The sequence below is a fragment of the Hipposideros armiger genome, unplaced genomic scaffold (genome assembly GCF_001890085.2).
Source record: "Hipposideros armiger isolate ML-2016 unplaced genomic scaffold, ASM189008v1 scaffold_15, whole genome shotgun sequence".
In the NCBI taxonomy this organism is placed as follows: domain Eukaryota; kingdom Metazoa; phylum Chordata; class Mammalia; order Chiroptera; family Hipposideridae; genus Hipposideros; species Hipposideros armiger.
The window spans coordinates 6,214,341-6,227,074 of NW_017731365.1; the positions used below are offsets into that span (position 1 = coordinate 6,214,341).

General features: G+C 50.2%; 1 protein-coding gene across 17 annotated transcripts in view; it reads right to left on the reverse strand.

Annotated features, from left to right (window-relative positions):
• Positions 1–12,734, reverse strand: part of CAMK2G (calcium/calmodulin dependent protein kinase II gamma) — a 52,972-nt gene that overhangs the window by 20,683 nt on the left and 19,555 nt on the right. For 8 of the 17 annotated variants that reach the window (XM_019625985.1, XM_019625928.1, XM_019625953.1 and 5 more), the window contains exons 5-13: positions 12,382–12,447; positions 9,974–10,046; positions 9,709–9,811; positions 9,194–9,277; positions 8,684–8,778; positions 7,978–8,100; positions 4,838–4,921; positions 4,555–4,597; positions 1,938–2,000 (exon numbers count right to left, since the gene is read on the reverse strand). In XM_019625985.1, the coding sequence (XP_019481530.1) occupies positions 1,938–2,000; positions 4,555–4,597; positions 4,838–4,921; positions 7,978–8,100; positions 8,684–8,778; positions 9,194–9,277; positions 9,709–9,811; positions 9,974–10,046; positions 12,382–12,447 (734 nt within the window). The remainder of the gene's footprint in view (positions 1–1,937; positions 2,001–4,554; positions 4,598–4,837; positions 4,922–7,977; positions 8,101–8,683; positions 8,779–9,193; positions 9,278–9,708; positions 9,812–9,973; positions 10,047–12,381; positions 12,448–12,734) is intronic. The other 9 variants (XM_019625998.1, XM_019625963.1, XM_019625980.1 and 6 more) reach the window with 2 other exon arrangements.

The following is a 12,734-nucleotide window of genomic DNA, read 5'->3' on the forward strand; positions in this document are numbered from 1 at the left end:
CTGAAGTCTGGCAGCTGGATCCGCAAGAGACTGCTGTGTCTGAAAAAGGGGCCAGGAGTCTCCTGTCATCCCTGGAAGCAAAGCCCTTCCTGGTAGCCCGAAAGCATGAAGGACATCTCAAGCAGCGTCAGACCCTCAGGGTGGTACCTCAGGACCTCCTCTGCCGTGGAAGAGGGCTCAGCAGAAACGGGGATACACTGTGCTTAGGAGGAGAAACCACATTCAGTACTGAAGCTGCTTGGGGCATTGGGAACTCTGCCTTCGACAGCTTCCACCCAGGCCTGGAAGCAGAGGGCCCGGGTGCAAGGTCAGGGCTCCACCCCTAGATGGAGATTCTCAGGAGAGCCAAGCTGGAAGGATGCAAGACATCTCCTGAGTGTTCTCAAGAAACGCGTGTCACAGTTCACGAAGGAGACCAGACGTGAGGACAGACAGGCACAGACACAGAGACCAGGACCACCTACAGGAGGGTTTTGCCAGGGGGTTGAAGCTTTGACTGGGCAGGTCCTCAACGGGTTTACCGGGTCCTATCTGCCACCCTTCCCTCAGAGTCCACTCTCTGGACCTACTGAGCAGAAGCATGGGGCAAAATAACAAGTTTATTAAACAGATTCTAGCCAGCACAGGGTGATGCTCAAGGCTGATGAGCTCTGTGCAAGAATGCTGGTGATGCCTGCTGGCCATAAAGGCCTCAGGCAGCAGACAGTAGGTGGAGAGCCTGGGAGGTGCGGGGAGGTGGAATCAGCCCATCTGATCTACTGAACTTCGCTGAGTTTGTATCTTGGTTATACCACTTGCTAGCTGTGTGACCTTGAGTGGGTTACTTAACCTCTCTGAACCTCAGTTTCTTTATCTATGAAATGGGATAAAACAGGGCCTAGGTCACAAGACAGTGGGGATAGGGACAGATGGGGATCCAATGGGATCATGAGTGAAAAGCACTAAGCAGAGTGCTTGGCACAGAGCAAGCACTCAGTAAGTGTTAGCTGCTGTCACCCTCGCTTTGAAGGTGGTCATCTGGACCCCAAGTGGGTCCCATCTCTCTACAGTGAGAATAGGGGTCCTTCCATCACAAAAATTCTGACCCTCCAAAATGGCCTTTGGTTCTATCTCTAGTCATGCTACGGTGATTTGACAGTTATTTTTTTAAATGTATTTGCTGTTCTGCCTGACTGCCTACTGTGTTAAGTGCTTTACATACATCAGAGTTCTCAACTCCAACTGCCCATTGGAGTCACTTGGCTTATGCCTTTCCCATGCCCTACGGATTCTGATTTTGTCGGGTGGGGTACCGGCACCGGGATTTTTTACAAGCTGTCTTGCATAGGCAGGGTTGAGCGTCTTTGACACACATGATCTTAATTATAGCCATGTTATTTATTAGCCCCATTGGAGAGATGAGAAAACTAAGGCTGGGAGAGCTGTCATGACTTGCTCAAGTTGTGGCAGGGCTAGGATCCAAACCCAGGGACGCCGTCTCCACAGCTTCTGCACTCTATAGCCTTTCAGAGCTGAAGGCCTGAAATGCCAGACTTCACAATTTTGAGGGGCGTGGCTTCCTCTGTGGAGTCTCCAACAGTGCTGTTGAAGCCTAGTCCTAGCACGCCCAGGGCTGTCTGTGGGCCCACCTTGGGCCACAGCCCTCATAGACAGGCCAGGCTCGAGCTTTCTGGAGGAAAACCTCCTGCTGCCCAGCTCCATGTCCCCAGGCTATTGCCTCCTGAGAGTTGGCAAGCGCCCAGCATGCATGGCTGGTTAGGGGGCTCCGTAACACCAATGCGCTCGCAGATGCCAAGTTAGGTGGTCCGTCCGGCATGCCCATCTCAGCCCGCAAGCATAGGACTCGCCTCCCTGGTGAGTGGGCCTGGCATGCTGGCCCTCCTGGTGGGGTGGCAGGGAGCCGAGGCAGGCGGTCGGGGAGGACTCATGCCACGTACCTTGCCCGGCCAGGCTGGCGGCGCTCGCGGCAGGCGAGGCGGGGGCGGAGCTCTGCCTGCCAACTGAGGGGATACAATCTCTCAGTGCACAGAGCTGCCGCAAAGCCACGGTGGCCAGTCAGCAGCGAGCATGCCCCAGCGCGAGGCACGGGAACCCGCTGGCCGCCCACGCACAGCAGGGTCCAGGCGGCGTGGCCAAGCCAGCCGAGCTGGGGGAGCAAAGGTGCTGGGGGCAGGCTGAGGAGCAGGTGCAGCCAGCCCTGCAGCAGTCTGGGGACCTGAGAGGATGGGGTTCTGACAGGGCATAGGAAATACCACAGCTCTACTTCATAGAAACGGCTTCGGCACCTGTCCTGGGACCACCTCAAGTGAGGGTCTATAGAGAAAAGCCTAACTTGGTGAGATGCGGTGTCCTTTCTGAGGTAGCTCAGCCTTCGCTTAAGGCCATGAGGAAACTGAGCCCCACTTTCAGGCCTTCCTCCATAGGGGACCTAAATGAGGATGTTTTCAGACAGCCCAGGGCAGAGGGCAACCCTTTCCCCTGGCCACACTCCAAACAATAGAGAGACTGGCACTCAGAGCCCAGGGAGGGTCCATGGCCCGTATGCAGCTAAGTTCACTGATGCTCCACGTCCCCTAGCTCCTCAGAGACACAGGTCGCTGTCCCTCTTTAAGGCAGGGAGCCAGGAAAGGCAGCTTTTCTCAGCCCATATTTTATGGTGTTCCAAAGGTAAGGATGCCTACAAAACAAGGTCCCATACAGAAAACAAAGGCTGTTGAAGCAATACATTCTAGAAGCTCTGATTTCACCATTAGCCAACCTGCTAGAGTCCAGGGCTAAGCTACACCCCCGTTGGGATGGCTACACCCCTGTCGGGATGAACTCAGGAAACAGCCTAGCTTTGTTTCTAAAGAAACACAGAGGTGACCTTCCTTGTTGATTATACAGGTCATCCTGGAATGCCTGCAGCATTTTCTTTTCTTTCTTTTTTTTTTTTTTAATCTCCTCTGACCCAGGGAAAAGTGAGCATAAAAGCCAGATGAGGTCTGGAAAGCAAGGACAGGAGGCTCTTTAGGGGTTAGTGAAGGCGCTTTGTCCTAACAGAGAGGCGGATTTCCTTAAACCACGACACCAATTTTCTGAAATGGACGGGGAGAGGTTGCTGCAGGGCCTGAGGCCATAGGATGGGGCACATGCTATTGATTTCCTAGTAACCTGTCTTCACATTTCTTCCACTTGGAGAGAGAACAGATCACGCTTCTAGGGTCAGCACATAAATGCCCTTGAGTGTCCTAAAGAAAGGCTCTTAAACCAAGAAAGTAGAAGCTGCAAGTAATTAGAAGACAAGAAGCACGATGTGGGACCACAGCTCCATCCTTGTTAGAAGCAGCCAACTGCACCCTCCTGTCCCCATTTGTGGGAGGTGAATCCAGGACTTCCCCTCATGGGCACCCACAACACAAGAATGAGCCCCACACCAGGGTCAAGGGGATGGCCTGAGGTGGGACAGTCTCCTGCTCACTCTCCAGTCTTGACCCTCCTGGGCCCCGGGGCTCTCGCTCAGGCTAAGGCTCATGAATTTCCATGTCTCTTCACCTGTGGCTCCCCCAGAGCTAGGGCTTTAGGTTACCTGGAACCAACACAGACGAGCCCACTGGGATGCAAGCTCAAGGGAACAACCTGTGCCCAGAGTGGCTGTCTACATGAGCCACCTGCACAACCCCCTCTCTATAGCAGTGCAGAAGGAAAGCACTGTTATGAGAATGAGAAGGGAGATCTTCAACCAAAACAGTGGTGCTGGGGGTCAGGGGGAGGGAAGACCAGGAGAAAAGGCAAGCCAAGAAGAGAACTTGTCTTCAGTTAAATTCTGACATTAATCTTTTTCTCATAAAAAAGCCACTGTGCTTCCCAACTGAGGGCAAACCATAGAGACGGGGGTGGGGAGGTGGAGGGTGGGGAGGCGGTGGAATGTCTTGCATCTTAAAAAGAAATATCAAGTGTGATTTACAAATTATTAGTCCCAACTTTCCCAAATGCTCATGCAAATTTAAGCAAGTTCCTTTCCCTCCACCCTGCTAGTCTCTATTTTTTCACTTTTATAGCTAATATCACAGAGACCATTTTAAGCACATTCACTGTAAAAGGTTTAAACATCTGGAATAATTTCTATTAGTCATGTCTACGTGGACACAATGAAGTAGAGATCACCTCATTGTGCAAATTACGGGTGGTGACTGAGAAAATTCACTACACCTCATCTCTTTCTTTTCCCCAGCACATCCTCCAACACCACAGAGATGGGCTAAAATCTTAAAGTGCTGAGAGTTCTTCAGACAATTAAATAAGAATCCCCAGGGACCAGGTAAATGGGAGGCTGGGCAGGCTACTCCTTGGAAGGTCCTAGGGAACAGAGCTCATACATTTGAACCCAAGTAAGGCCCCCCTCCCCCCACCTAGAATCTCAGGTTACAGGACCTAGCAGCAGCAGCCCCTCCAAACAGGATCCTCATCATCTTGGTCGACGTGTTGCCCGAGACACCCAGCACTGGGATGGCAACACCCCGTTCTGACCCACTCACCTCGGCAGAATTAAAGTGCATGGCTGGGAAAACATACCTGAAAAGTTCCGGGAGACAAGCATGGTCGTGAGGATGGCACCCTGGGGAAAGAAGAGGGTTCTGTGAATTTAATCGGCCTCTGGAAAAGTATTGCGAGGTTTCCGGCAGAGGGCAACTGCTGGCTAAAGCCTGAAGATGTCAGGTCTCTGGGGCCCCCAACATGTCCAACCTTCACAGCTCAGCTCCAGTCAGGAGGGGAACTTCCTTTTGTGATGTGGTAGGGGGTGTACTGTCAAAAGGCATGATTTCAGGACACTGGCAGCCCAGAAGGCAAGACTTACCTTCAGTTTTCTCCGGGCGTTGAACTTGCGCAAGCACTCCACAGTCTCCTGGCGATGCATCATGGATGCCACCGTGGATCGTTGCTAAAAGCCAGACAGATAGGCCTATGAGCCCCCAGCCAGATCCTCTGCCCCTCATCATAGTCCCAGGACCGATGGCTGTGCATTCAGCCACCCCAGAATTTCTCCGAAGATAAAATGAGGTCAGAGATATGAAAATGCTTTTAGAATAATAATGGCACTACCCAAAACTCAAGGTTACGTAAGGACAAGAGTCTGCACATGAAAACACCAACGATATCTGATGCTCGAGGAGGGTGCCCGAGAGCACTCTCATTTTCCTTGGAAAACGAGGACTGAGAAAGTATCTTTGTGTTGGGATCCTCATGCAGTCACTCCTCCAGCAACTGTTTACTGAGCACCTACTGTGTTCCAGACTCCAGGGAGTGAGAACACAGGGTTCCTGCTCTCTACCGAGAACGTTTATTCCTTCCAGGAGCTCCTCTCAACACACCCCCAACAAGGTCCTAAACAAAGCTGTGATCTGGGAAGTTAGGATCTTTACCTTGATCCTTGATTCAGCAATTCTCGTCATCATTTTGGACGGGAATTTTTCTTCACTGTATGACTACTAATTTCCTTCCTCTTTAAACAGAGGCCACTGGACATGATATACATTTCCTTGATGACTCAGGGTCATCAATACAAGCATAAATTATTACGTAGTATCATAATACAGTAATGTCCTCAGGGGCTATTGATATATATAGGATGGTGGAGGATAGGGCCTACAAAAATGATTCTCAGAACATAAGATTTCCCTAATTCTTGAGTGCCCATTATAAGTTGCTCAACCCCTCCCTTTGCTGTTGCTGTCTTGGCCAGCCTGCCAGAAAAATAAATCCTATGACATGCAGCCTGGTGCCCATAACCCTACGGGGCCACCCTGCAATCCTTCCCCTCATCCCGGGCCCTTATCCTGGTTCCCAAAACAACTCTCCCAACCTTTTCTCTTATTTCACCTCGTCCTCCATAGTGTAAACTTCTCCACAAAGAGAAAGGAGAGCTCATCAAGAAAGAATTTCAACTTCAGCACTCCCACCCTCAAGCTGATTTCCACCCGCCTGCAACCTAATCCTGGGTCTCAGCTGCATCATGTCTCAAGTATAGTGCGGATCCCTTGACCTGGGCTCAGGAGGCCCTTTTTCTTTTTGCTATCCAAACCCTTGCGTCCTCAATCAGCCAATATTTTTAACCCCTCACTCTGGACTATAGTCTTCTCGGCAGTCTGTACCTCAGAGTCAAGCCTCTCCTTAAACAGGCTCTTAAAAATTTTAAAACTCCCCTAACCCATCTATCTTCTCTAAATGGTACCCTTTCTTTCTCCCTTCACCCCCATTCCCTCTTCCACCTCCCTGAAAACAGGCTGTGCGGTCTCTCTCACTCCACTGCCTCTATCTGGCTCTTCTAACTCTCCCTGTCATGAAATGCTGGTGTTTAGTGGCCATTTCTTCTCTTATACAAGCCCACAGGAAGATTTCATCAACACAGACGTAATCTCATCGACTTCTACAACCTGAACACCACATAAACAGAAGTGACTACAGCCTGCATTTCTAATTTTTAACTTATTTTCCAATCTCTAGAACGAGGTCCTCAGACACTACACTCAGTATGTATGAAATGAAATTCATCTATTCTCCCAAACTGGCTCCTCCTCGTGGTTTCTTCTGGGTCAGTGAATGGTACACACTTCTACTCAGTTACCAACTCAAAACCAGGCAGTCCCCACAGATACCGCTCTCGCCTTCATTCCCCAAATCCAATGGGTCACTGAAGTCTTTTGATTCTATCTATCTCCCAAATATCTCAAATTTGTCCACTTCTTGCCACACCATCCATTGTCCTGTCATTACCCTTAGCTGAGACCTTATCTGGTTTTGCTTAGACAATTACGACAGTTTCCTGAGCTCTCTGTCCCCAGCTTCTTCTCAATTCCACTTTCTACACAGCTTCTAAAGTGATCTTTCTTAATTGCAAATTTCACTCCCTCTTTAAAACTCTCAAATAGTTCCCTGTGTTTTCAGAATAAAATCCAACTCCTTAGGCAGAAACTTATATGTCATGGAGTCTTTTGGGCTTCATTCTCGCATTCCTGTAGTATCTTCATCTACCACCAAACTACTAACATTCTTTAAACTCGTCACAATTCCCCATGGCCTCTCACCCTATCCCACGCTAACCTCTGTCTGCAGGTTATCATCCTGGGGAATTCCTAGTCACCCGCCAAGAACCAGGACAGAGGTCACCACCTCCACGCAGCTCTCAGAAGTCCCACTGCCCACTAGGGACAGTGGGAGCACCTGCACACTAATTAGATTCTGTTACATACTTGTCACATTGTAGAGTGGTAGCCTGAGTGCTTATTCTCTCCAGATAATCTGAGCTCAGATAATCTGGGGAAAGAGACCATGCCTCATTCATCTTTGTATCTCCAGCACCCAAGAGGCATTCAGTAAACAGGGGAAAGAACAAACAAATAAATGCATCAATGGTAGTCAGTGGAGGCCTAACTGTAGTAGACCTTCTTCTTTGCTTGAAAACAGATATTTCAGCTTGATAGAACTGTATATGAAAATAGGGTATGTTGACCCACATTGATAGCCTAGAGGGCTCTCCTGGGGTGAGCTTTATGACTGAACTTCAGTCATTAAGGGTGCTCTTTTTAATTGCTCAGAGGCCCCTTTGTTTATTTGTTGAGTCTTGGCCACATTTCCTTTAGAGTTGTATGAGAGTTGAATATGCATATTAAACTGGGCAGTTCACTTTGAGTTCTGCCAGCTACTTTCTATCATCACCTACCTAGAGTCTGCAAAGGTCAATCTAAGCCCTCGTTCAAGATCAGAACTAAATCACACCTGACCATGAGTGGGTATGAGACACGTAGAGGCCAGTTAGTCCTATCTGCCTCCCTGAATCCCTCCTGGGCCCCACCCAGTCCCCCTCCCTCTCTGCTGAATCCTTGCTCAGGGCCCAGAATTATTATTCTCTGCTCATAAAAAAAAAGGGTAAGGAGAGTATTAAGGGCATATTGAGGGCTGACATCCCCGATCTCCTTGATCTTGGATGAAGACACTTACGCAGACCCATGGATGCTTGAGAGCCTGGTCAGCTGTGATACGTTTTGCAGGGTTTATGGTCAGCATCTGGTTGATCAAGTTTTTGGCTTCAGGAGTCACTGTGTCCCACTCTGGTGATGGAAACTAAGAAGCAGGAACAGGGGGAGGAGAAATATGAAATTTGTGAGCCCCACAAACCTTGAAAGGTAGTCTCTGTCGTCATCAAACTCCTATCACTGGGATACTCTGTGCTACCTAAGGCTGCATGGCAGAGATCTGGAGAAGCCCTGGGGTATCCCAGAACCTGTGTCAACTTAAAGACTGGGTAAGGAAGACAGAGCAATCAAGGTGAGAATGCCAGAATATGAGATCAGAGCAGGAAGGGGGCTCCAACACAGACTTCTGAGTTCAACCCTGTCTCTCTACTAGGAGGAAGCAGTGGCTCAGCGATGTACCCAAGGCTCCACCGCAGTGGAGGGAGCCGTCAGACTTTTTGTCCCTATGTTATGCGGCATACCATACCTCCACGCCCAAAGGTTTCAGTGGGCTCCCTGATTTTACAGCTCCCAAGAATAGCTATGCAAAAAAAGTTGCTCCCTGGGACAGTGGGTGGCAAGAATTGAGACCTGTATGCCTATCCCTGGGTCCTCAAAGTCTCCATCAGCCTCCCTGCATCCCGCTCCCCACCCCAGACAGAGCCAAGGGGTGCGAACAAAGCAGTCCTTACATCATAGGCTCCGGCCTTGATCTGCTGATACAGCTTGTGTTGATCCTCATCCCAGAAGGGAGGGTATCCCACGAGGAGGATATATAGGATGACCCCTACGAGACAGAACACAAGTCACTGGGGTCAGTCACCTACTTTGCTGAGGAACCGAAAACAGCCACACAGGACTCAGAGCCACCCAGAAGGTCAAGGGCCATGTCAGAGATAGACGTGAATACCAGCCAATAATGCGGTGCCACTAGCCCTTCCTGCTGTGCCTCACTCCCCATGATACCAAGCCACATGAGGGATTTCTTTAGGCACAACCCATCCTCTAAGGCGTGGGCTTCAAGGATGCAGTAGAAGGTGTGATGGGAACAGCCATCCCAGGGGCACTAGAGCAAACACCGTGATTTCACATATACCAGACACTTGTGGGACCTGCAAGGAACAGGCGATGCCTCTTTCTTGCCATTGCTTGAAGTCAAGGGCCCCTAACACCGAAAAGTTGAGAGTGTGGAATGGGCTTACCGCAGGCCCAGATATCCACAGGTTTTCCATAGGGATCTTTTCTCAAGACCTCAGGGGACAAGTAACCTGGGGTGCCAGCAAAACCTGTAGCAGAAGAGAGGGCAGAGGCACACTGAACCCACTTTCTCTCTCATTCAATCCATATCAGCAATTTTCCCCCATGTCCCTTCTCACTCCTGATGCTTTTGCTACATAAGCTCTTAGCACACGGGCAGTAAGAGATGACAGGCTCGGGTTCTTGTAGTGCCCGGAATATACATCAGAGGGCAAGTCCATGTTCCTACCAGGAACTTCCAGTCCTCCCCAGAGGCAGCAAGAATACAGTGCTGACAACAGCTAGACTCACTGTATTGAGTCACGGAGGGCCAGGGGGAGCTTGGCACCCTCCCTCTCCTCCGGTCTCTGAGGAGGCCAGGACCATTAAGGGTCTGGCTTCTAGTCCTGAAAGAGGAAGGCAGATCAGGAAGAGGAGGAAGGGCGGGGGCTGCATTCCAGGAAGACAGGGTCACTCTTACCAAACCAAGCCTGCTGCTCGCCCTGTACTTCGATGGCTAGGCCAAAATCAGCCAGCTTGACTGCGGCACCCTTGCATTTACTCGCCAGCAGCAGGTTCTCAGGCTGTAGAAGGAAAAGAGAGAACCTTGTGAGGCACCCACCCTTCTTCTGCCCAGAGGGAGCCGAGTATGGGTGGGCCCTGGGCCCTCCCAGTACCACCATCTGGCACCAGGTGGCGCCAACGCTTTACCAGCTGGAGGCAAAGAGGGAGCCAGAGAGTAGTACCTTCAGGTCCCTGTGGACGATGTCATGCTGGTGGATGTGGTTAACGCTCTCCAGAATCTGATGTATACAGTGGCTGCAAAAGCAGAAGGAAAAGACATGTCTGTGCATGATTAAACCACCTTATCCACAACCAGACGCTGTGGACTAAAGCACCATGGAACTCTGGGTCACAGGTTCACAGAAACTCGGTGAACGATGAGTTAGAACCTCGGACTTCGGACATCATCTAGTTCAACCTATTTTACAAAAGAAGAAACTGAGGCCCAGGCAGATTAAGTGGTTTGCACAAGGTCTCCTGCTAGATAATGGCAGAGGACAAATAAGAACAGGGTCTGCCAGGGCCCACCAGGCCTCCTGAGGCTGTGAAGACCCCACACAAGCAGTGTGTTTCCACGAGACTGGGGACACTCCCGATTCCTGAGAAGGGGAAACAGTCCAATCCTTTCCTTTCTTCTCTTTCCCACAATAGTAACTCTGTTCTTCAAGAAGAGGGTTGTGGTGGCGATTTAGGAGAGTCCAACTAAATCCAAGTTGTTTTGGGGTCGGGGCACTCATATTTATTGAAACATTTGTTGAGGCCTACAGGCATTGGGCTTGGTATCACACAGGCGGTAATGATGAGTAAGACCCAGCACCAACTCTGAGGTTTATCACCTAGTAGGGGAGACAAAACAAGTACACAGACACCTTTAAGAAACAATGTGCTTAAGAGGGGTCCAAACAGGGCACCTGAGGAGCACTTCTGATCATGCTTTTGCATAGAAAAAGACAAACTAAGACAGGGTCACATTCATGCTGATTCTTGAATCAGGCTTTCTACCTTCCAAACCACCCTGCCCCACTTGAAGTCAAACTCTTGGCAGGGAGTGCTGACAGTCTAGAGCAGCAGTGAAAACTGGGAGACAGTTTTGCTTCCCAAGGGACATTTGGCAATGCCTTGGAGACATTTCTGGTTGTCACGACTGAGGGGTTGGGTGCTATCCGCATCTAGTGGGTAGAAGCCAGAGATGATTCTAAACCTCTACAGTGCACAGGAAGGGGCTTCACAACAAAAAATTATCTGGCACCAAATGGCAGTATTGCTAAGGTTGAAAAACCCCGGCCTAGAGAATGGAGCCTCAGCCAGCAGATACTACCACGTATGTGGAGGAGGCTTGCAGTGTCTGGGGGTGCTGGGCCAGTGGTCTAGACTTCTTACTCCTTCCTTAACATCTGTTGATGGGGCCTCCACAAGAGCCAAAGGGTTTTACCAGGCTTCTGGAGGCTGAGACACAGACCTCCTCACAAGACACAGCCCAAGAGTAGGCCAAAGAGACTTTAAGACTGAGCTGAAGAGGCGAGTCTTCACAGAAATGTATAATTAGAACAGAGCCAGGCTAGCAGGGAGAGTCTTCTGGCCAAAAATGGCAAAAGTGCGAAGTGTCCCAGAGAGCCAGGCCAAGCCCACTGGTACAGTCACACACACACCCCCCCCCGCCCCAGCTCTCCCTCCTCCCCGGCAGGCTCCCTGAACTATCACCGCCTCCTCCCGCCCCACAGCCTGGTCCTCCCCTGCTGGCACTGGAATTCATCTCCCCACTTGAGAATTTTTCCTGAGCCTGAAGCATCTGAAGTTGATCAGCAAACACTGGCCTCTCAGAGTTAAGAAATTTGTGACGAAGCTGCACTCCCCCACTCTCCAGAGGGAGCTAGAACTGCCACATATGCCAGATAAGCTACAGGCAGGATGATCAAAACCAGGTTGTAAGGACATCACCCTCAGAGAAAACTCGGGGCTAGGGGAGGAGCCGAAGCAGGGCAGGCAAGCCAAACAAGAGCCCAGAGCTGTGGTGTGGGAGGAATTCTGCTGTGTCACAGAAAGGAGCTGCCAGGGCTTCCTTCCATGGAGGGCGGGGGGCTAAGTGCTGTGGCAGAGGAATGGTCCCCCAGCCTGGGCAGCCTCATCGGGGCTGGTCATGGTGGTCAAGAGACAATGCGATGAAGGTTGAAATCTCCCGAGAAGGTTCCTGGCTGGATTGTCAACACAGACGTTTACACTCCTTGGGGACATAAACTATGTTTTCTCCATCTCTGGATCATCCCCAGGATGCCTTGTACACAGTAGAATTTGTCAAAGGAAAGAAAGGGGGTGGGGAGGCCCCTTCGGCATGCTTGCAAGAAAAGGTTATCTCTGGGGTGATGAAGTAAAGGAGATTTGTAAGAGCTTTGCAAAAAAACTGATCAGGAAGTGTTGAATGTTTAACTTTTTCTGTTGCCCACAGAACGCAACCCAAGTCCAGCTCCACAGAGTCTCTGTCCAGACAAGAGCTCTTCTGATCTTCCCTAAAGACTATTCAAAGAGGCCCGACAATGCCTGGCCCCCTAAGGTGCCCAAGACTCACACTTAAGCTATAGGGTCCTCAACTCACCTGGCATCAGCTTCACTGTAGTATTCTCTGGCCACGATGTCTTCAAACAGCTCTCCGCCGGTAACACTGCAACCAACAAACAAAGAGGGTCAGAGGAGGCAGGTCAGTCAGCCAAGCCCAGCGTCCAACAGGTAATAGGTCATACTGCAGAACAGCTTTTAAAGAAATCCCAATTCTACACGCATTTCATCTGAGAGCCCCGATCACTCTCAATCCTTAAATGACATAAGGCTTCTACTTGGAGTCACACAGGCCTTCCCTTTCTCCCGCACATTTCTGTTTTTATAACCTACCGATTAGGTAATACTCAGGCAAAGATGAATATAGACGGATCTAAGAGAAAATAATTGACC